Source organism: Anolis sagrei, chromosome 1, assembly GCF_037176765.1.
Source record: "Anolis sagrei isolate rAnoSag1 chromosome 1, rAnoSag1.mat, whole genome shotgun sequence".
Classification (NCBI taxonomy): domain Eukaryota; kingdom Metazoa; phylum Chordata; class Lepidosauria; order Squamata; family Dactyloidae; genus Anolis; species Anolis sagrei.
This window is the reverse complement of record NC_090021.1, coordinates 106,653,461-106,676,793: the sequence shown is the minus strand read 5'-3', so window position 1 is coordinate 106,676,793 and position 23,333 is coordinate 106,653,461. Positions and strand designations below refer to the sequence as shown.

At 42.8% G+C, this 23,333-nt stretch overlaps 1 protein-coding gene across 1 annotated transcript in view; it reads left to right on the top strand.

Moving 5' to 3' along the window:
• Nucleotides 1–11,369: 11,369 nt before the first annotated feature.
• NT5E (5'-nucleotidase ecto) overlaps nt 11,370–23,333 on the top strand; it is a 39,601-nt gene continuing 27,637 nt past the window's right edge. The window contains exon 1 of the mRNA XM_060752989.2: nt 11,370–11,739. Coding sequence (XP_060608972.2) covers nt 11,389–11,739 — 351 coding nt within the window. The 5' untranslated portion in view covers nt 11,370–11,388. The remainder of the gene's footprint in view (nt 11,740–23,333) is intronic.

Genomic DNA, 23,333 nt, shown 5'->3' with positions numbered 1-23,333 from the left:
ATCAGATCCAGAGGCTTTCTTAATTATTAATAGAACCATGCCAACTTCTGAGAGTTTTTAATTTGAATTACCCAGCTGTGCTAGTTTATTGACCTTAATGGCATTCTTGATTCATAAGCATCAGGGACTTCAGGAGTCACTGTTGGTGCATGAGTTTTAAGAAGCTGGGTTAAGAGAACAAGCAGGAGTAGCAGAACCCTTATTAGATAAAATGCTTTTCTTTGGTATGAGAAGACAGCAGAGATATGGAGAATTAGACCTTTGCACAGTGTAATTCATTTTCTTCCCTCTTTGATACTCCTCTAATCTGCAGAAGAAGCCAACAACCAATTACCTCTCTCTTCCATATCTTTAAAGCACTTCTATGGAAAGGATCAAGTTATTAACCTGGTTGAATAGGAACATAAACCTTACCTTTGCATCTTTGTACATAAAAGATAAGACTTTTTGAAGCTGAGGTCCATGTGGTGAGAAGTAAAGAGTAATTTTTCCTAAGTAACCTCTCCATGGAATGACCTCCACTTATCCACAGGTCATATCAAAATCCACAACGTGGGACCCAAAACCTGTCATAGATTTAAACATGCATTCTTAGAGAATGCTTGTCTGTCTGGAAATGCCTTAAATTCTCCTGTGACAGTCTGTACATCAAAGATGCATCAGAGATAAGATCAAGATAGAGTACTGTGAGAACAAGGAAGAAACTACAATGGGTTGTTACTTTGAGCTTCCAATCCCAGCTTTTCCACATTGCAACAGCACACAAATAAATCATCATCCCAGTTGAAAAATAATCCATGACAATTGTGCCATGCCTACTCATGCAAATAAGACATTTTTTCTTTCTTCACCACAAGAGAGTTGCTACATCCTTAATTGTTATCAGTTCCCAGCCAAGAGACTGTGAAACGTAAGGAAGAACTATGTTTTTAAAAGAGTGCTCATCAGAGAGGGATGCTAACTAGAAACATGTGCTATTTTAGAAACAAATAGCAAAGAACAAAACAAAAGTCTGATATACATTTAATCTAGACTATCATTGGAAAAAATTAAACTGGTGACTGTAAAGGAAGAGCATGTATTGGCTCCACCAAATCCTTGCCATCAGTAACATTTCTTTTAAGGACTCTATAATTATGTGTACTTTTATTTATGCATACATCTACCTAATTATAAGGTTTCCAAACCATAGCTTTTGCCTTTGCCTATAAAAACAGGATTTCTCATCTTTTAGAGTGACTTATGTGCACCCAAGCCACAGCCAAAATACATGTGTATGTGTGTGCGCATATGTGCCTTCAAGTTGACTGCCAAATTATGATGATCATACGAATTTTATAGAATTTTCTAAGGCAAGGAATACTCAGAGGTGGTTTGCCAATTCCTTTCTCTGAAACATAGCCTAGAATTTGTTGTTGATGCCTCATCCACGAACTAATTAACCCTGCTTAATCCCCAAGATCAGATGGTTTTGGTGCCATAATTTGGGGTATTTAGGCCTAATTCAAAGAATATATTGAAAATGGGAAATGTGTGATGTTGGGATTTCAGAAACAGTCTTGAAGGTCTTTGTATGCCAGTGGACAGCCTTAAAATCTATGCAGAAATAGCTGTTGATTACTGCCTAAGATGGGTAGAGCTAGAGTCGGCATATCCTTTCCTCTGCAATGCATTTTACTGCCCACCGTATTCTTTTACTGCTCACACTATTTCTCTAATGTAGCCCACTCCTACACACATATACACCCCATTCATTCTGACTCTATCCCCCCCCCCCCCCCCACACACACAGAGGGGTTGCCAGGGGAAATAAAGGACGTGGGCCCTGAAACTTTAATAATGATATAGAAGAGGGATTCCCTCTGCTGTAGAAGTATTAAAAGGTACAGAAGCCCTGTTTCTTCTTTCACCTGATAACCCTAAGGTGTACATACAGGCCCATTTTCAACCCCCCCCCCCCGAAATTTTTCAGGTTAAAAAAAATAAACCTGGTTTACTCATGACTTTTAACTGGTTAAACAAATCCCCATGCTAAGTCTATGAGACGCAAAAAAATTAAGAGTCCCTCCAGAACTGCAAGCACTATCTCAAGCAAATATTGACAATTTACTCACACTGTCATTACTTGCAGCAATAGCCGATGTAGCGAAGCAACCAAGTTGGGTGTGTGCGTGTTGAATGCTCTCATTAAGGAGGCCAGACTTGGTGGAGGTGGTTGACAGGAGCGGAGCTGCAGGCTATTGAAGGCTGCTCTGCCCCTGCTGTGCTCTTTGCTTCAGCGTGAACTAAGAGGCAGGTTTCAACTCCCCCCCCCCGAAATTTTCAAACCTCACCCCAAAACTTTCAAAACTCCCCCCCCCCCCGAAATTTTCAACCCTCCCCGAAATTTTTTTCTAGCTACGGCCCTGTGTACATGCACACACATTGAAAAACATCTGCTATTAGCAAAGCAGGTAGATAGATACGATGGCTAACAATGGTCCCTGATTTACCAGTGATATTCTTGCAATGTTCTCGGCAACCTTCCAGTGCCTTCCTTCAAACCATCCATATGTTTCCAGTTATCATCCCTCCCTGATGAACACTTTTTTAAAAATATGGTTCTTCCTTGTGTTTCACAGTCTCTTGGCTGGGAACTGATAATAATTAAGCACGCAGCAACTCTCCTGTGGTGAGGGAAAAAAAGCTTCCAGATCCCATCAGTCTTGGATCATTTTTGAGTTCTCTCAACCAGGACTGAAATTGCTCTGGTTTCTGACGGATAATTGAAGGATAATTCCCTAGATACTGGGCCAGTTAGTGTCAATTACATAGTCTTGTTTGTCTCCATGCAACCAGATCACAACCCAACAATGTTCTGAAGAAGCATGCCTCCTACCCAAACTCAGAACATTTGGTTCTAATGTGCTCACAGTGTTCATTCACAGTGTGGAAAGAGGCTCTGAAGCAACAGACCAGCCAGACCACATATGTAAATGCCAGGTGATGGGACAAGGAGGAAGGGAGGTTGGGTAGAGCAGGAAACAGAGGTGACGACTGAGCCACCTGTTGCAATAGTGTCTGGCTGTCTTTGAATATATGTGACAAAAAGGGAAAAATATATGCTTTCATGAGTGTGCTGCATTCTGTTCCTATTCAAAGATATGAAAACTATTTGTAATAATCGCTGTGTGTGTGTGTGCATGTGTTAATGTGTGTATGTGACTTCAAGCCATCATTCAATTTATGGCACGTGTAAAACTCAAGGCCTGAATCCAGCCTACCATGTCATTTTATGTGGCCTTCCAGATGCTGGACTCCTGTATTCCTCATCATTAGACATCATGACCAGAGCTCATGGGAGTTGTGATACAGTAACATAATAATAATAATAATAATAATCATCATCATCATCATCATCATCATCATCACAAGTCAAACACTTATGATTTTGTGATACGAAATCCAGCATATAGACTTCATTTACTGTCATATACTGTGATTTTGTGTCAGTATAATAATAATAATAATAATAATAATAATAATGTATTTATATTCTGCCCTATCTCCCCAAAGGGATTCAATCTTTCCCCAAACTCAGAACTACAAATACTGTTGGGCTGCCATTCTCATGATCTTCAATCTACATGGCGGACAATCAAAAGTGATTGTAGTTGTCATTCAATAACATCTGGGGACCCAAACTGAATAAAAATGAGGGAAACAGGAGAACAGAATCAGTTGTGGTAGGAAAAATGTGCAGGAGTCGAAAACCAATGTGATTGGCTAACTGGAGTTGCGCATTGCACAAAATACAGAAAGCAAAAGGCGTGAAGTAATAGGGCCATGTGAACTTGCAATGGGAGATTTGCAACACTTAGCTGATTTGAGCATTCTCCCAGCAATGATAGGAAAAAGGCAAGTTATGGGCCAGTGAGACCAACTGATGGGAACAGATTGATGAGGGATTATTTGAATGAGGTGAAAGAAGATGAGGAGGACAAGTTTGAGAAGGTTTCCAGCCATGGCCCATATATGGTGTCACTGATTTCTTGAAGAGGAGGTTACAATGATCAAAGAACATCTCAGAGCAGGCTCAAAAGTAGCCTTGGATGATACAAACATGAAAAAACAAAGAGACTCTCAAATTCAGAGTTGAAGCCCAGGATGGGACAGCACTTGCAGTTCTGTTAAAATGTGTAATGCTGCGTTGAAAAGCTCATTTTCTGAATTCTTCAAATTTTATATTAGACCTCCATTAGAGGTCTAATCCACTATCTAAAAAAAATAGTTGGCCCTCTGTACCCATGGATTCTCCATCCATGGATTCAACAACCCTTTGAAAGCAACCATAAGGCTAAAGTGGCTCTTGATGAAAATGAGTTTGACATCTCTGACTTATGGTGACTCAATGAATTCCTTAGCACTTTCTTAGGCAAGGAATTATCAGAAGTGGTTGTGCCAGTTACTTCCTCAGAAATATAATCCATGGCAATTGATATTTCATGGCGGTCTCCTAACCAACAGTTAAGCAGTAGTAGCTTGCTTGATTTCCAAGATAAGACCAGATCTAGTGCCTTTAGGATATTTAGGCAGAAGGGGAAAAAAGACTGCACACGTTTGACAGAATAACACTCCATGCTAGATACAGCCTTCCTGGATTTCTGCCTGTTGAAATCCTGCCAGAATGCAAGGTGGAAACTCTGTAGAGAAAGAGAATAACAGATGACAATGCTTTATAGCAAGGAAATCATGTGGCGGTTCATCAGTCGGTATGAAATGTAAACATCCAGAAACACAGGGTTAACTACAGCTGTTCCTCTTCAAAGAGTTGCTGTCTTATGCCTGGCAACTTTCTTCTTTTTGTCAGAAGAATGTGAGTGAAGATAAAAAGGGGTACCAAAGTGTGAAACATCACAATGAAAACAGAGGGCTCTGGAAATCTGCAGGCCAAAACCATCTTGTCATGTGCCCAGCTCCTGACAAAATTAATGGTTTACACGTGTTTGCATGTGTTTATATTACATTTGTTTCAAAAAGAATGGACAAACATTTACATAACAATCCAATCAGTAAACATAGTCTGCTGTGTTCTATAGGGCTATCTCTAGAGTAAGTCTGTTTAGGATTATAGTCCTAAACAGCAATGAATATTTAATGCTGGTGGAGCCACTCTCCAGTATGGGCCAACTTGTATAGATATCTAATGGAGGTCTAATATAAAATTTGAAGAATTCAGAAAATGAGCTTTTCAACGCAGCATTACACATTTTAACAGAACTGCAAGTGCTGTCCCATCCTGGGCTTCAACTCTGAATTTGAGAGTCTCTTTGTTTTTTCATGTTTGTATCATCCAAGGCTACTTTTGAGCCTGCTCTGAGATGTTCTTTGATCATTGTAACCTCCTCTTCAAGAAATCAGTGACACCATATATGGGCCATGGCTGGAAACCTTCTCAAACTTGTCCTCCTCATCTTCTTTCACCTCATTCAAATAATCCCTCATCAATCTGTTCCCATCAGTTGGTCTCACTGGCCCATAACTTAAGTTGCCTTTTTCCTATCATTGCTGGGAGAATGCTCAAATCAGCTAAGTGTTGCAAATCTCCCATTGCAAGTTCACATGGCCCTATTACTTCACGCCTTTTGCTTTCTGTATTTTGTGCAATGCGCAACTCCAGTTAGCCAATCACATTGGTTTTCGACTCCTGCACATTTTTCCTATCACAACTGATTCTGTTCTCCTGTTTCCCTCATTCTCGACACCAGCGTACTGTCAACAATTGGCACTTCATCTCTCCTTAACACCCCAGCTCCACAAACTCTTTGGGCGCCAGGGTTAATTCTCCCTTCTGAGTAGAATTGCCATGTTCTCAAAAGAGCAGTAAGACACAGTCAAAATTCATGGCACAAAGAATTGAAAATCAGTAAGTCACTTAATACACCCATGTGTTTCTCTGTAGAATCACCATTTTGTGCAAATTCCTAAATTACAGAATGTAACAAAATTTGATTTTTTTCCCCTGTACTTGGTTTGAAGGTGGTTTTTCCTGTTTAATTGTGTGGTACTGACTTTGAAAGTAGTTGTCATGCTCCCAGAAACTTTGTTTTTGTGGCTGCCACAAACTGTGTTGAACTGGTTGAGACTCAATAAGATATTCATTGAAAGATTACAGCAAAATGTGCTTCAAGATGTTTCACAAAAACAACGTTTTTGCTGTTTAATAAACTTTTCCCATACTATTATAATAGATCCAATTAGGAAATGATGTTTCGCCTGCATCTGTGGCAGGCATTCCCAGAGGTTGTGAGGTCTGTTGGAAACTTGGAAAATTGGGTTTATATATCTGTGGAAAGTCCAGGGTGAGAGAAAGAACTCTTGTCTGTTTGAGGTAGGTGTGAATGTTTCAATTGGCTACCTTGATTAGCATTTGATGGCCTGACAGTTTGCCTTGTTACTGCCTGGGGGAATTCCTTGCTGAGAGGTGATTCATGATAAGTTGAACTCATGGATACAAAAGGCTGGTTGTACATGGTACACACATTTCTGTCTTACTCTAAGCCCATAGCACAATATACAGACTTTTTGGTACCTTGTTAAGTCTATACCAGTGGTTTTCAACCTGTGGGTCCCCATGTATTTTGGCCTACAACTCCCAGAAATCCCAGCCAGATTACCAGCTGTTAGGATTTCTGGGAGTTGAAGGCCAAAACATCAGGGGACTCACAAGTTGAGAACCACTGGTCTTATACAAAAGAATCATAGAGCTGGAAGAGACCACATGGGCCATTTAGTTCTGCCCCCTGCCATGCAGGAAAATCACAATCAAAGCACCCCTAACAGATGGACATCCAGCCTCTGTTTAAAAGCCTCCAAGGAAGGAGCTTCCACCACACCCTGAGGCAGAGAGTTCCACTGCTGAACAGTTCTAACGGTCAGAAAGGTATTCCTAATATTCAGGTGGAATCTCCCTTTTCTGTCATTTGCACCCATTACTCTGAGTTCTAATTTTCAGGACAGCAGAAAATCCCTTTCACATATTTATTCATGGCTATCACATCTCCTGTCAACCTCAACACTTCCAATACTCAAATAAGAGGCGCCCCTTATTATATGTCGGAGCTGTCAGACCTAGAAAGGATGAGTTGTCCTTGAATAAAGGACATCCAATAAAATAATGGACACCTGGCAACCCTACAGCAGAGAGTCTGCAACCACTCCCAAAAAGGGGGCACAGCAATAAGAAGTCAACAGACAGAGGTAAGGTGGGCTTCCAGTGGCACATAAGACCTTTGCAGGGAAGACACTCTGGTCCTGATTGGAGTAGAAGGTGATGGGATAACTGACCACTTTTACCTTGATGAAAACTGAGTCAGAAAAAATATCACTTGGTCAGCAGTACTGATTCTAAATGTTTGTTAAACCCCAAGATATACAAAGATGGAGAATAACAACATGATAAAGTAGCATTGACTCAAATACTGTGGTGCACAGTATAAAAATATCTTGCAGATTAAGAAAAAAGATAGGAAAAGGGGGGGGGGGGTTCACTTAAATGATCACGGTTTCTAAACTACTGTCACACTAGCTTAACTAAATAGATTTTTTCAAGGATCCCTGAAATATGTTTTTGATTTCTTGTTGAAATTCCAATGGAATTCCATTGTGATAATCTATATCATATTACTGCATATACTTAGCATCTTATACTGGGAATGGGCATGGTCCATATTCTGCATTGCCTAAAGTTATGAATGCATAATGAATGCATAACTAAGGCAGGCCTGGTCAAATTTGGGCCCCCCAGGTGTTTTGGGCTTCAATTCCCACAATTCTGAACAGCCTCAGTGTGCTGGAAATACACCAGTCCCAGATCCTTTGTCTAGCTTTCTTGCTCATAGTTTTAGAGCAGTTACTTTTATGTTGGTTTTTATGAGGGTGGAGCTTAGGAAAACCCTTCCTGGTTTGTGCCAGCCATTTTGTTTGCCCTTTTGTCTGAGGAAAAGGGAGCTATTTTGTGTCAGTTAGTTGACCACACCCCCTTTTGCCTGAGGGAAAAGGAGCCATTTGTGACAGTTCATTGGCCACACCCCTTTTCTGAGGTAAAGGAGCCATTTGATAGCATAGACCACCAGGGAATTCTTGAGACAGGATGTGTCTTCAGTCAGTCCCAGAGATTCAGTCATGGACAAGCCATTTCAAATCAATTTAACTTAACCAGTTGTGCTTCACTATCAATAACCACAACCAATAGCTTTAACTAACCTCAACCAGTAGCTTTAACTAATCTTAACCAGTAGCTTCAGCTAATTTTGTTGTGGGGAAATAAAGCTAGTGCCTGGGTGGAGTTAGGCCCAAGTTCTGTTAATAAATTGTTACTATTTCCTCAAAGCAACAGCATGGACATGAATTCTGTGGGGCTCCTTGTTCCAAAAAAAAGGCAATCCAGTATCCCCTAAGCTGATGGTGAGCTGAGACACGTCATTGCCAAAGAAACAGCTTGGGGCGACAACACACTCAGGCCCTTTCCTTTCCCCCCTCAGCCACTTAAGCGGCTGAGGGGGGAAAAGATGGGGCCTGAGGCTATTTGGAATTGTGGGAGTTGAAGTCCAAAACACCTGGAGGGCCGAAGTTTGCCCATGCCTGAACGAAGGTCCCTTGACTCAACTCCCCTCCTGCCCATCACCATTCACAGAATCTTCTACTTTATCAGGCAGCAGCTGCACTGAGCAATGAAGGTCTGTTCAGGCTTCCTTCCCCATCAGTGACAAAGAACTGCAAGAAGGGTCCTGCTTCAGCCTGCTGATGGGACTGGCGTGGAGATCTCATCATTGCCAGTTGAAGCTTTTTCCTTCACTCGGTGCAGCTGCTACCTGATATAATACATTTGGGAGGGCATTTCTAGATGTAAAAGTAGTGTGATTATGGTTGTGTAGAATATGGAGCAGATATAGATTTATAATCTTCGGTTACAAATCTGTGCTTGCTGCAATACATAACGTCAGCTGGTGACTGTATTCGGTCCACTTTCATACATGCACAGTTGCACACATACAAAGAATGTAAAAAGCCGCTGAAGGCATATACAAAAGCAGTGAAACAGGTTCCTGCACCAGATAATGTCACTTCAGTCCATCATATAGTATATTGCCTTAGCTGAGTGATTTACCTTCTGTATATTTGTCTAGTGATTGATCATCCTTATACGGTGAAAGTTGTCACACAGAATTTGGAAAGCAGATACTTTTATTTATAGGGGTTGTTTTGCAACAATGGACATTTTCAGAAAATGCCTCAAAATTAGGCTTAAGGATTTGGCAAGATGAGCCACCAGCAGAGGGGAAGGTAGAAAAATCCACTGACATGCATCCTTTCATAGAAGAGACCTCATGGGCCATCCAATCCAACCCCCCCCCCCCCCCCCGCCGCCAAGAAGCAGGAAAATTGCATTCAAAGCACCCCTGACAGATGGCCATCCAGCCTCTGTTTAAAAGCTTCCAAAGAAGGAGCCTCCACCACACTCTGGGGCAGAGAGTTCCACTGCTGAACAGCTCTCACAGTCAGGAAGTTGTTCCTCGTGTCCAAATGGAATCTCCTCTCTTGTAGTTTGAAGCCATTGTTCCGTGTCCTAGTCTCCAGGGCAGCAGAAAACAAGCTTGCTCCCTCCTCCCTATGATTTCCACTCACATATTTATACATGGCTATCATGTCTCCTCTCAGCCTTCTCCAGGCTAAACATGCTCAGCTCTTTAAACCGCTAAGAGCTCGGCATGTTTAGCCTGAAGAAGAGAAGGATGAGAGGAGACATGATAGCCATGTATAAATATGTGAGAGGAAGTCAGGAGGGAGTGAGATACAATAACCTTTATATGTCAGGTTATTGGTAATCGCAGCTTGACTTGGTCTGACAAAAGCAAACTCTAACAAGGACTTGCAAATTGAATTCCGGATGGGAGAGTTCCAGTTGCCAGCTGTCCCTATGCCGGGTGTTGTTTAGATGGAGAAGAGAAGGTTGAGAAGAGGACATGATAGTCATGTGTAAATATCGGAAAGGTTATCACACTGAAGAGGGGGCAGTCTGGTTTTCTGCTCTCTGGAGACAAGAACATGGAAAAGAAGTTCCACCTAAAATTAGGAAAAACTTCCTGACAATATGGTGACTCAGAGTGTGCTGGAGACTTCTTCTCTGGAGGTTTTAAAAGGGAGATTGGATGGCTGTCAGGAGTGCTTTGAGTCTGTATTTTTACCTAGCAGAATGGGGTTGGACTGGACGGCCCTTGAGATATCTTCCAACTCTTATGAGTCTATGAGCACATTTTCACTGTAGAATTAATGCAGTTTGACGCCACTTTAACTCAGTGGTACAGAAACATGGGTGTTGCAGTTCACGGAGGCAGAGGAGGCTCAAGACCTTGTAAAACTACAGCCCCCATAATTTTATAACATTGAAACGTGGTGGTTAAAGTGATGTAGAACTGCATTAATTCTACAGTGGAAAGGCACATGGCATATAGATAATGAAGGAAAAGTCACAGCTGCCACCTACACTTCCAACCTAGATGAGGACGGAACTCCCAGGTTTCCATAGCATTGAACCATGACAGTCAAACTGGTGACGAAGGACATTCAGTGTACCCTAAGAGCCCACATACTGAAGGAAAGGGCAGGTCACGGCATTTCTTTGCCACCAGCACTGGGGACTGGCAGGGGGAATGCTGCTGGGTGGGACTTTTGCTGGAGGGGGGGGGGGGGGGTGGTTGGCTTTGAATGTAATTTTAAATGGAGTTTCTTGCATTGTATCCCCCAAAAATATTTCATTGGGTTTTTAAAAGTTTTGTATCTGTCTTATTTAAAATTTTCATGAGGTGTGTTTATTTGTGAGCAGCTTTGAGTCCCTATGGGGAGAAAGGTGAGAAAGAAATAAAGTGGAGGAGAAGGAAAACAGAAGGAGAAGGTGGAGATAAGGAGAAGAACAGAAGGAGGAAGAGGTAAGGAGAAAGAGAGGAGGAGGAGAAGAGCGGGAGAAGGAGACAATAAGGAGAAGAAGATAAGGCAGGGGTCTTCAAACTTTTTAAACAGAGGGCCAGTAGTAGTAGGAGAAGGAGACGGGGAAGAAGTGATGAAGGCGTGGAGGTCCTCCCCGTCCGGGCTGCCTCCCCCAGTTCGAGTCCATGGAAGAACCGCCCAGCTCGGTCCAGGGAGGCCGCCGCGAGGGAAGGGCACCTGGTCCGTGGGCGAGGGCAGGGTTGAGCAAGGCAGGGAGGAGCAGCCGGAGGAGGCTGATAAAGCCGCTCCCCGCCCGGAGCGCGCCTCGACTGGGGCCCCGTCCGCCCGTCCGCCCCTGCCCTGCCCTCCCCGTCGGTGCCGAAGCCCGCGCGGCGGAGAAGCCCTGCTGGTGCGCCCAGAGCGATGGCGAGGCCGGGGCTGTGCGGGCGAGGCGGGCTGCCGCTCTGGTGCTGCTGCCTGCTGGGCGCCTTGTGCGGGGCGCGCGGGGCCCTGGAGCTGACGCTGCTGCACACCAACGACGTGCACGCGCGGGTGGAGGAGACCAGCCGCGACTCCGGGAAGTGCCCGGAGGGCTCGCGGGCTTGCTTCGGCGGCGTGGCGCGCAGGGCCGCCAAGGTGAACGAAATCCGGCGCGGAGGGGGACACGTCCTGCTCCTCGACGCCGGGGACCAGTACCAGGGCACCGTCTGGTTCTCCTACTTCAAGGGGCTCGAGGTGGTGCGCTTCATGGAGCTCCTCCGCTACGACGCCATGGTGAGCGAGGGAGGGAAGGAGGGAGGGAGGGAGGGAGGAAGGAAGGACCATCCCTCGGGGGCGGAATGGTGGTCTTGGTCTTGGTCTTGCCCCTTCCATCTCATTTTAGGACTCTGCGGCATTATTATTGTAGCAAGCGTTGGGGGATTTGGAAGCCCGATTCCTCTCCAAATAGCATCCTTTTTGGGAAGCGTTGATGATCTTGTCCTGTTTTGCAAGCCCGTGTTTAACTCGGGGCTAGGGGAAACTTGGCGCTGTCCACGCAGAAAAGGGAATAATAACCAAGAGGAGAGAGAGTGGAGGCATCTTCTGGAGCCAGGGCCTGGGCTAGTGAAGGGTTGTAGCACTTTGCCGCCTTTCCTGGTCCTCATTTCAGGAAAATCCTGTGCAGGTTTTTGTGCCAAGTTTGCTGAGTTCACAGACTGTAGGGGGAGAGAAAGGGTGAAACCCTCCTTGCCTGCAAGGTTGTGATTGCAAGGAGTCTCACTCCACCCGCACAAGCAGTCTCTCTCTGTGTGTTTTTGTATTTGTTATTGTATGCCTTCCAGGGGCGGCTCATCCATTACGCGAAGTAAGCGGTCGCAGAACACTTTTTTTGCCAGGGGTGCAGAGGCGCCTCTGTAAATGTCCATCGAATGCCACTTGAGGAGCGCCCCCTCAGCTCACAACAGCCCTAGCAGTCTGGGGGGAGCCTCAGCCTTCTTGCCTTGCTGCCGGGCGATCCTCTTCCCAAAGGGGCCGGGCCCTTGAGTCTTGCCTAGCCTTCAGGAAAGGTGGGCATCTCCACCTCTGTCTCTCTCTCTCTCTCTCTTGGTCTCAATGGCTGAGGAGAAAGTCAGGAGAAGAGGTGACTTTTGGTGCACCCGCCGGGGCCTTCAGGCACGCCTCCGGACCCAAAGTGGGCCAGGCAAGGGAGCAAGTGCAGCAAGTGTAGTTACCGGGATGTATAGTTCACCTACAATCAAAGAGCATTCTGAACTCCACCAATGATGGAATTGAACCAAATATGGTACACAGAACTCCCACGATGAACAGAAAATATATATCAATGATTGGTTGGGGGGGGGGGTGTGCCAAAATACTGTTTGCTTACCATTGAAAATTACCTAGGGCCGCCTCTGATGCCTTCCCATTTCCAACTTCTGGCTATCAATCACGGTGTTTTCTGGGGTTGAGAGATTGTGACTTTCCCTAGGTCACTTGGCAAGTTCCCAGAGCTGAGCAGGGGCTCAAACTTGGGCCCTCCCTCCAGGTGTTTTGGACTCCCAACTCCCACCATTCCTAACAGCCCCAGGCCCTTTCCTTTTCCCCCTTAGCCGCTGAGGAAGGGACCTGAGGCTGTTAGGAATGGTGGGAGTTGGAATCCAAAATACCCAGAGGACCCAAGTTTGCCCATGCCTTTTCTAGATGGATTTGGACATGGTCTTTACAATCCCTTATATCATTTCCAAATGACAGTGCCCTGTCAGTTAAGAAGACACAGTTTCCACCAAAATTGTGACAACATGACATTGCAAACCTGACTCTTGTGTGTGTGTGTGTGTAAATATGTGCATGCCACTTCTGCACAAATTTCCTCTCTATTTTGGAGCTGGCTTTAAGGGAATTCCTAGCTATTCAGATGTTGTTGAACTGCCTTTCTCACCAACCCCAGCCAAGGAAAAGAGGAAATTATGGTCCAGCAACATCCTGATGACCAAATTTCCCTAGTCCTGAGTTAGACACAATCCTCTTGGTCAATAAAAGGTGATTTATCTGGCATAAGGTAAAATAAACTATGTGTAGGTCACGTCTGATCAGCCCACATACTGCCTTGCCAGAGAAAGAAAATATACCACACAGTATCATAGTAGTTTACTCTTCATCATTCAGAACAACATATGTACAATGTGATCAGTTGCATCAACTCACATAATGTCCTTTTATGAGAGATTTAAAATGGTCTTTCTTTGTCCATGTGGATAAACTCCTTCAGCAACTCATGAAGGAAGAGCACACTTCAAACTGTCTCTCTCTCTCTGCTTCTCTGAATACTAGCATAGCACAAGCCTGGACAAAAATGTAACAGTATCCAAAAGTCCCCGGCTTAGCCTGCTCCCTGGGCATTGCCTGACCAACCAGCTTCATGCATCTTATTTTACAGTTGACACACACACACACGCACACACACAGACTCCTTGCATGCTCCAACATATCTGAATCCCAGGCTTTCTTCCTAATGCCTTGTTTATGATTTTTTTTCTTGCACATCTGGTGCTGGACTGACAATCCTTTGATCTGACCCAGCTGTGCCATTTGGAGATTCATCTTGGTGAAGCATAACTTTGCCACAGTAACCTTTCCAATACGGCTATCTCTGAAAACTGTTAATGTCAGCAAGTACAGAATACTTCCCTGAGGCCATTGGTTTGTACATCCAAAAAATAACTTTTTAAAATAGTATTCCAAGAACTTTGCCTACAGTTAGCTGACAGTTCAAAAGTGCAGATGGAAGATTTGAAAGAGGGGAAGGAGATCTGGAACAATGGCATTTAATGAGCTGCCTGCTTCCAGTTGCACTTTCCTCCAGTGCTCCAAAGGTGAGCCTGTGTTAGCGCACCTGGAAACGCCTATGGCCGCAGCACCGCACAAGAGTGCAGAGTATAAGCAAACAATTTATTGTGAAAAACACATTAAAAGTAGTGTACATTCTGGCGTATAAGACGACTGGGCGTATAAGACGACCCCCAACTTTTCCAGTTAAAATATAGAGTTTGGGATATATTCACCATATAAGACTACCCCTCTTCCAACGCACACCATTTTTTTAAAGCATCAAATTTGATTTCAATATGGTAATTTTCCTATTACTGTACCTCCTTATCTGCCTCTCAGATCTCGCACATGTGCACCTGCACCGCTTCACTGCAGTCTTCAGGAGCGAGATCTGAGAGGCAGAGGAGGAGGTCAGACAGGTAAAAGAAGTGTGTTTGTTGGGCCCAGAGCCACTCTATCTCTTTTTTCCATACCCGGGGTGCCCCGGATGCCTGTAGCTTGCTCCGCCCTTCACTTACACCTTCCTGGTGAGGCACCCCTTCACCTCACCATCGAGACTGCGTTAAGTCCACGAATCCTGATGAATGGATTTTCTTCTACCGTACTTGTGCAGCGTTGCCCTTAATGCTTTCATACAGTCGCTGCATACGGCAGGGACATGGCCACTGCCATTTTCGAGCTCGCCCCACCATATGCGGCAACCACAGATTCTCCAATACGATTGGAAGTTTCAGCACCCGCTCTATAAGACTACTCCCGTGTATAAGACTACTCCCGCGTATAAAACTACTTCAGCATATAAGACTACTCCCATGTATAAGACTACTCCAGCGTATAAGACTACTCTAGCGTATAAGACTACTCTTGTGTATAAGACTACTCCAGTATATAAGACTACACCCATGTATAAGACCACTCCTGTGTATAAGACTACTCCAGCGTATAAGATTACTCTCATGTATAAGACTACTCTCGCGTATAAGATGACCCCGCGTATAAGACGACCCCGCACAATTCAAGAGAGATATTGGCAAGCTGGAATGTGTCCAGAGGAGGGCGACTAAAATGATAAAAGGTCTGGAGAACAAGCCCTATGAGGAGCGGCTTAAGGAGCTGGGCATGTTTAGCCTGAAGAAGAGAAGGCTGAGAGAGGATATGATAGCCATGTATAAATATGTGAGAGGAAGCCACAGGGAGGAGGGAGCAAGCTTGTTTTCTGCTTCCCTGGAGACTAGGACGCAATGGAACAATGGCTTCAAACTACAAGAGAGGAGATTCCATCTGAACATGAGGAAGAACTTCCAGACTGTGAGAGCCGTACAGCAGTAGAACTCTCTGCCCCGGAGTGTGGTGGAGGCTCCTTCTTTGGAAGCTTTTAAACAGAGGCTGGATGGCCATCTGTCAGGGGTGATTTGAATGCAATATTCCTGCTTCTTGGCAGGGGGTTGGACTGGATGGCCCACGAGGTCTCTTCCAACTCTTTGATTCTATGATTCTATAAGACGGCCCCTGACTTTTGAGAAGATTTTCTTGGCTTAAAAAGTAGTCTTATATGCCAGAATATACAGTAAATGAAAAATCAGGAATAAAGAAAGAAGATGTATAATCCAAAGAGGTTTAGCAATAGGTGATAATCCAGCAAGAATCCAAATGTCTCATACTGATTCAAGGTAACACGGTCCAGGAATAGCCAACAATCACAAGAGCAGCACAAGCAAACGGTATGCTTAGTAAAACTTGAACAGGAATATAGATTCAGGAATATAGAAACTTCCAGAAATACTTGAATCCAAAAACAAGGCTTGACTTGGAACAAGAACTATAGAACTCACCACTAGCTTCTCACTTGAATGCTACGTTGCCTGAACTAACCCCTTGGGTAAACATTTGGCTCTTTAATAGACATGCATGAAAGCATACCATTTCCCATGAATTTTCTTCACAATTTCCCACATAATCACTCTGACCTACAATGCCTATTTTCTGTTCTGATCTGTAAATAAAGACTTTTGTTGATCTCAGTTGTTCCAGGTGTTTTTCCCTGGGAGCCTTCCGTATCACTTAGCTCCTCACTCAACTCCTTATCTAATGTTGCAGTTTCTGGCTCCTCTGGCTGATCTTGAAGCCCTGTACTTTCCAAATAAGGTTACTCACAGAGAAAAGCAACATTTCCCTGGCTTGAATCTTCATCCCTTCTTGTCCCAGGAAATCCCACAGGAAATCCCACAATCCTCTCTAAATCATCAGTGAACCCATCAGCCTCAGGCTGATCTACAACAGTAGTGCGGGTGCCATATCAGTGGAAATTCATCTCACTATACGTCATATAAAAATTATGTGTTCTTAGGCACTGAGTTAAATGCCCCCCCCCCCCCGCCCTCAGGTTTTTCTATTAAAGCTTGTGAAAGCAAAGAGGTAAACATTTTTGGCAGTGCACATGCACTATCAGATAAGAAGCAAAACAGATTACCGGTATGTTACAAACATCCTGCTTAGAAACAATTCACAGTTAAGAAATTATCATGCAGAAAAGCTTTCTCAGCAATCCTTGTTTCCACAACAAGCGGATTTTTTCAAAATCCAATTCTCACAGGGACAGAAAGTGAGGTGAAATCTTCTGAATGGGGCACATACAGCAAAACAAACTCCACAGGGATGTTAATCCTTCCCCATGGTATCCATATTTGGCTCGAGTTACACTTAAAAATATACCTGTTTCAACTTACATACAAATTCAACTTAAGAACAAACTTACATAACCAATCTTGTCCATAACCTGGGGACTGCCTGTAATGAAAAAATGTCTATCTGGATATTTTAATTTGAAAAAAACCCATACTATTTCAAGCAATCAAAACAGTATCTCTTCCTTTCAAAGGCAACTATAACCCAGTGCACAAATGTAACCCAGTGCACAAAAACACATTATTTTTATATGAATAGATAGGAGATTAATTAAAGATTATGAGCAAGGATTACGGAGGAATGGTACTATGCACTTTATAAGTTTTTAACTCTGTTATTAATTAAAGTACCATATATACTTGAGTATAAGATGACCTAAATAAATGCTGGGGTGCCTAATTTTACCACAAAACAACTGGGAAAATGTGTTGACTCAACTATAAGACGAGGGTGGGAAATGCAGCAGCTACTGGTAAATTTCAAAAAATAAAAATAGATATCAATAAAATTACATTAATTGAGGCATCAGTAGTTTAAATGTTTTTGAATATTTACATAAAACTGTAATTTAAGATAAGACTGTCCAACTGTGATTAAACCATTATTGTAACCTTCTTCAATGTAAATGTGCTTATGTATCCTTTCAATAATAATAGAGTAAAATAAATGTAATAAAATAATAGAGAAAAATAATTGAAATATAATAATAGTAATAATAATAATAGAGTAAAATGATAAATGTAATAATAACAATAATAGAGTAAAATAATAAATGTAATAATAAAGTAAAATAATAAATGTAATAAAAATAAAAATACTAGAGTAAAATAATGTAAATGTAATAATAACTATAATAAGTAGAGTAAAATAATAAATACCTTTGACTTGAGTATAAGCCGAGGAAGGCTTTTTCAGCCTAAAAAGGGGGTCTATATGGCATTTATTTGCTTAACTGTTTTAATTGTTTAGTTGTTAAATTATGTTTTATGGCTGTGTTTTAAGTGGCATTGAATTTTGCTGGAGTTGTAAGCCACCTTGAGCCCCCTAATGGAGTGAGAAAGGTGGGATATAAATAAAGCAAATAAATAAATAAATTTCCATTGGTATGGCACCTGCAACAAATACAGCCTCCCTTTTAGGGGACAAATAAAACTGGAAGGAGGCAGCTTATTAAACACATCTCCTTCCCCTCTTTCAAATCTACCATCTGCACTTTTGAACTGTCATCTAACTGTAACTAGAGTTCTTTGAATACTATTGTGATAAGTCATTTTTGGATGTACAAACGAATGGCCCCAGGGATGTATTCTGTACTTGCTGACATTAACAGTTTTCAGAGATAGCCGTATTGGAAAGGTTACTGTAGCAAAGTTATGCTTCCCCAAGATGAATCTCCAAATGGCACAGCTGGGTCAGATCAAAGGATTGTGTGGTCCAGTGTTTCATTTGTAAAAGGACCTCACTGTATGTGCAAGAAAAGTCACAATCAAGGCAATACAAAGAGAGTCTGGTATTCAAAGACTTATCCTTGGCTGGTGTTATGCTTAAAGTATGTATTTCTTTCGATGTGCATACAAATTCAGCCTACAGAACCGTAACTTGGGGACTGCCAGTATATCAATTTGCCTTGCTTTCCTAGAGCCATTTTTCCTGCAATACGGATTCCAGCTTTTTCCAACTTTTGCTGAACTACCACCTATGACCAAGGAAAGCCAGTGCAGTGAAATGATTTGAGTGCTGGACTAGAACTGTTGGGCATCAGGGTTCAAATCATTGTTCAGCCATGGAAACCAACTGGCGATCTTGGGCAAGTTATACCCTCAGCTGTAAAAGAAGCCAACAGTAACCCGCTCAGTCCAAAGCCTGCCAACAACCTCCCATGATAGAGTCACAATAAATTGGAAGCAACTTAAATACACACAGCAAAAAACAAACAAGCCTGATCAAGTTCTGTGGCTGGCTCTGCTGGATAGGAATATTTTTTGTCTATCTGAGGTTGAATTTATCTGAATTAAATTATTACTTTTCTAACAGATGTCTATGAAGGAATTTCCTCTTGATTAATTTAAAATCAACAGGAAATTGACGTTAGGAGGTGATTTATGGAAAACTTAACTAACAATTCTTTTACTGAAAAGTATTTGATGAGTTCCAGTTGTGACTCAATCCTCACTTGTCTCCAGCAGGGGAATTAATTTGGATCAAGACTCTGGGGATGTTCCAGAACAACAAACAGTAGAGAAACTGACCTCTTAAGCCGGGCCAGTGGTTAGAAGGACACTTCTTTTCAGAGACTTTTAGGGCTTCAGATGTCCTTGTTATCACTATATAAATCCGACTTGACACCAATTAAACTATCGGGCTTCATTATAGCTGGCTATTGGTGTTGTGTAGCATTTGACCTAGTCTACTATAAGGATCTAGGTGCAAGAGAGGCCCAACCATCCTGTGGAACTGAAAAAAGGGTCTCTCTTGTGGATCTCAGCATCTTGGTTGCAATTTAATTTTAATTTGATCAACAGTAAGTAATTAAGTTAGATCCAGACTTAGTCATGTTTACAGTAATCTTTGGGTATCCTACAGATTTCATTGGTTCTGCACTAAGCATCTGGGTGCAATTCATTGATCCCAGGGTGCATCTGCACTGTTTTACCCCACTTTAACTGCTATGGCTCAATGCTATGGAATTCTGAGGTTTACAGTTTGATGAGGCAACAGCCAGCTAAAGACTTGAAAAACCACAACTCTTGTGATTACATAGCATTGACTCTTGGCAGTCAAAATGGTGTCCAACTGCATTAATTCTTCAGTGTAGATCAGTGGTTCTGGACCTGTGAGCCGTAGATCACCAGTGGGTCGTGAGGATGAAAATCTGGTCCGTGAACCCCCTTCTTCTTTATTCATTTATTTTATTTTATTTATTACCACTCCTTTTGCACTGCCTACCACTCCTTCCCTGTTGCTGACCATGGCATGTGTTCTGTATCAGAAACTATAGCTGATGTGGTCTATTCAATGCAATTTTCTGAATCTGCACTCCCAACCGAATCTAAAGTCGACCAAAAACTAATTTGTAACCCTTTTGATACTAATGTTGGAGAGTGGTCCCAGATCAAGTAGACCCTGATCAAAGTGGTTCCTGATCAAAGTGGTTCTTTGTCAAAAAAAGGTTGGGAACCACTGGTGTAGATGTACCTTTAATTTCATCGTCAAGGGATTTGCTTTCTTTAACTAGCTCCATAGAGATGCATCCCTTGCCTGGTTTGGGAAAGCATAGCTAGTGGTTTCATCCAAACCAGAATAAAGGTTTACTAGAATAAAATAGCCACAGTTGCAACAAGATGACAGTTTATAGAAATATAGAAATATTAGTGCATATGAAATATAAAGAAGGAAGACTAATTTTTCTAAAATGGAGGATAATGGAAAATCATAACCTTTGGATCATATTAAACATCATATCAAGCAAACTTTATGGAATACATGTTAAAGAAACTGGGAGAAAACAAAGTGTCCTGTTTGTATTGGAAGAGATACTAACTGAATAATGGATAAGAAATCAGATATTTCATAGACAAAAGAGAAGAAATAACATGGGACTTAAAGTATTTCCCTCTTCATCAGACTATCATTTTACAGCCCCGTCCCCTTAGCGCCTTCGGTCTTCTGCTGAATTCTGGGAAATGTGGTTTAGGCTGAGGCCTTTGCAATTCTCAGGCAGAGAAGTCCTTTCCTTCCCAAACTACATTTCCCAGAATTCTGCAGGAGGTAGATGGTGCTAAGAATGTGCGTGGGGGGTTGCCTGCTTTAAAACGCTAGTCTGATGGAGCCCTTGACCTTTACATAGACATAATTTATAATACCTATTATCATACCTAATGAGCCTACGTGGTTAATTATAAACTTCTTATAACACCCGTCTATATATATTTCTGAACTCTCAGCACTCATGTGTAAGATATAATGTCGGCGCTCACTCACGTCTTGTAATTTTTCTGATGCCAAGCCACCTACATGGTAGCTATTTTCTTTGGAAGAATACCTTTGAAATGCCCACTTCATTTACATTTACTGCAGAAGGTGGTAGACAAATATTTAAGCATTTCACAGTAACCTGACATGCATAAAATCAGAGTTCTTGAAGAAAATTCTTTTTTTCCTCCCACATTTTTGTGGTTCAGAAGAGTTAGTACTGAGAGTGGGCTTATCTCATTTTGTGCTGTGCCTTCCTGCAGCCATTTGTGTGGAAATCATATCTTTCATCTGCCCTGCTGTGTTCAGAAATCTGGTACATGCACTTCTGGGTACTTTGGAAACAAAATATTTGTCAAGATGAGGTTTTTTAATCTGAACTGGAGGCAGAATCTGGAAGCATCTCCTTCAATAGGAGATTGTCCTCCTATAGTCAAAACATTGGCTGGCATAGCAACTGGATTCAAGGATGGTTTGTCACATTAATTTTCTTCCTCTAAGTAGCTTAAGACAGGGTTTGGTTATTGTGTGTACGCTGCGCACAAGCCAAACCTGTCCTTTCTTCGAACCTGTGTTTTTGGATCTTACACTGATAAATAGCCAACCATCATTGGTCACTCCTGCAGCCACCATCAGACAGTATTGACTGAGAAGGACAATTTACCACAAAAATTTAAGAAGTTGCCTTATAGTGAATTGGTCCATCTAGTGCAATGTTTTAGGGAATTACTTGTGCTCCCTTTCAGTGTATGAAGCAGGAATTTCACCAGTCATAGCTGGAGATGGCAGCGATAGTACTTGAGATCTCCTTGGGGTACACATGTATTCCTATACATCTACACCATGTTTGGGCAAACCCAGACCCAGGGGCCTTATGCAGCCCTTTGAAATCTTTTCTCAGGCCCTCTTGTCTCTCACCATGCTATCCTTCCTTCTCTCTTTCCTTCTTCCTTTCTTCCCTCTTTCTCTTTCCCTTCTTTCTTTCCTTCCTCCTTTCCTCCCTCTTTCTCCCTCCCTTCCACCCTTTCGTCCCTCCTTCCTCCCTCCTTCCTTCTCTCGCTCTTTCTCCTTCCTTCCTTCCTTCCTTCTTTCCTTCCTTCCTTTCTTCCTTCTTTCCTTCCTCTCTCCCTTCCTTCCTTCCCTTTTTCCTTCCTTCTGTCTTTTCTTCCTCCTTCCCTTCCTTCCCTCCTTCTCTCTCCCTTCATACCCTTCAACCCTTTCATCCTTCCTTCCCTCCCTCTTTCTCCTTCCATCCTTCCCTTCCACTCTTTTGTCCTTCCTTTCGTCTTTCTCCCCCTCTCCAACTTTTTCCTTCCTCCTTCCCTTCCTTCCATCCTTCCCTTCCACCCTTTTGTCCTTCCCTCTTTTCTCCCTCTCTTCCTCTTCCCCTTCCTTCCTGCCTTCCTTCCCTTTTGTCTTTCCTTCTCTTTTTCCTTCCTCCTTCCCTTCCTTCCATCCTTCCCTTCCACCCATTTGTCCTTCCCTCTTTTCTCCCTCTCTTCCTCTTCCCCTTCCTTCCCGCCTTCCTTCCCTTTTGTCTTTCCTTCTCTTTTTCCTTCCTCCTTCCCTTCCTTCCATCCTTACCTTCTACCCTTTTATCCTTCCTTACTTTTCCTTTTGTCTTTCCTTCCCTCTCTACTCTCTCCTTCCCTCTCTCCCTCTTTCTCCTTCCATCCTCCCCTTCCTCCCTTTCATCCTTTCTTCCTTCTCCCTTTCCTGCCTCCTTCCCTTCCTTCCTTCCATCACTGGGCAGCCAGTCCTCCTAGTAGGGAGTGTTAGCATGAGGCCCCCAAGTTAGAAAGTTTGCCCATGCCTCATCTATAGCATATATTCAAGTAGCAACACTGAGTAATTTGTTGGAAGGATTGACTTACTACATATCCATCTCCTGCAGAATTATGAAATCACCATCTTATTTGGACATAGAGACATATGGTACCCTAACCTTATTTTGGTGAGATCAAATATAGTTCCAGCTCAGCAAGCCCTAACATGGTCAGTCAGTGACTTAGTGTATCTTGAACAGATTGTGCGTGTTTGTAGAGGAACAACCATGCAAGGAAATGAAGGCATCATCCAACCCTTGTGAAATCCTGTCGTGGGTCAATTATATGTTTTAAAAAACTTCATCTGAAAATACCCCTAGTTAAAGATCGTAAGAACCATCCTGAGGCAGGGCTGATTATTACAATCCATACTTTAAACGCCTGGCTGTAAAAGTGTGGTGTGTGATTGTGAAAGACTTCTGCTTTCAGTTATAGGAGCAAATTTAAAACAGGCTTTGTCCCATGACTTTATTCCCAGAAGTAGGAACAATCTTGGAATGTATACAAGCCAGTTTCTTGATCATTCATTGCTGAAAATGGCTCAGTTGGCTTAGATGATGCTTCTAAAGTATTCAG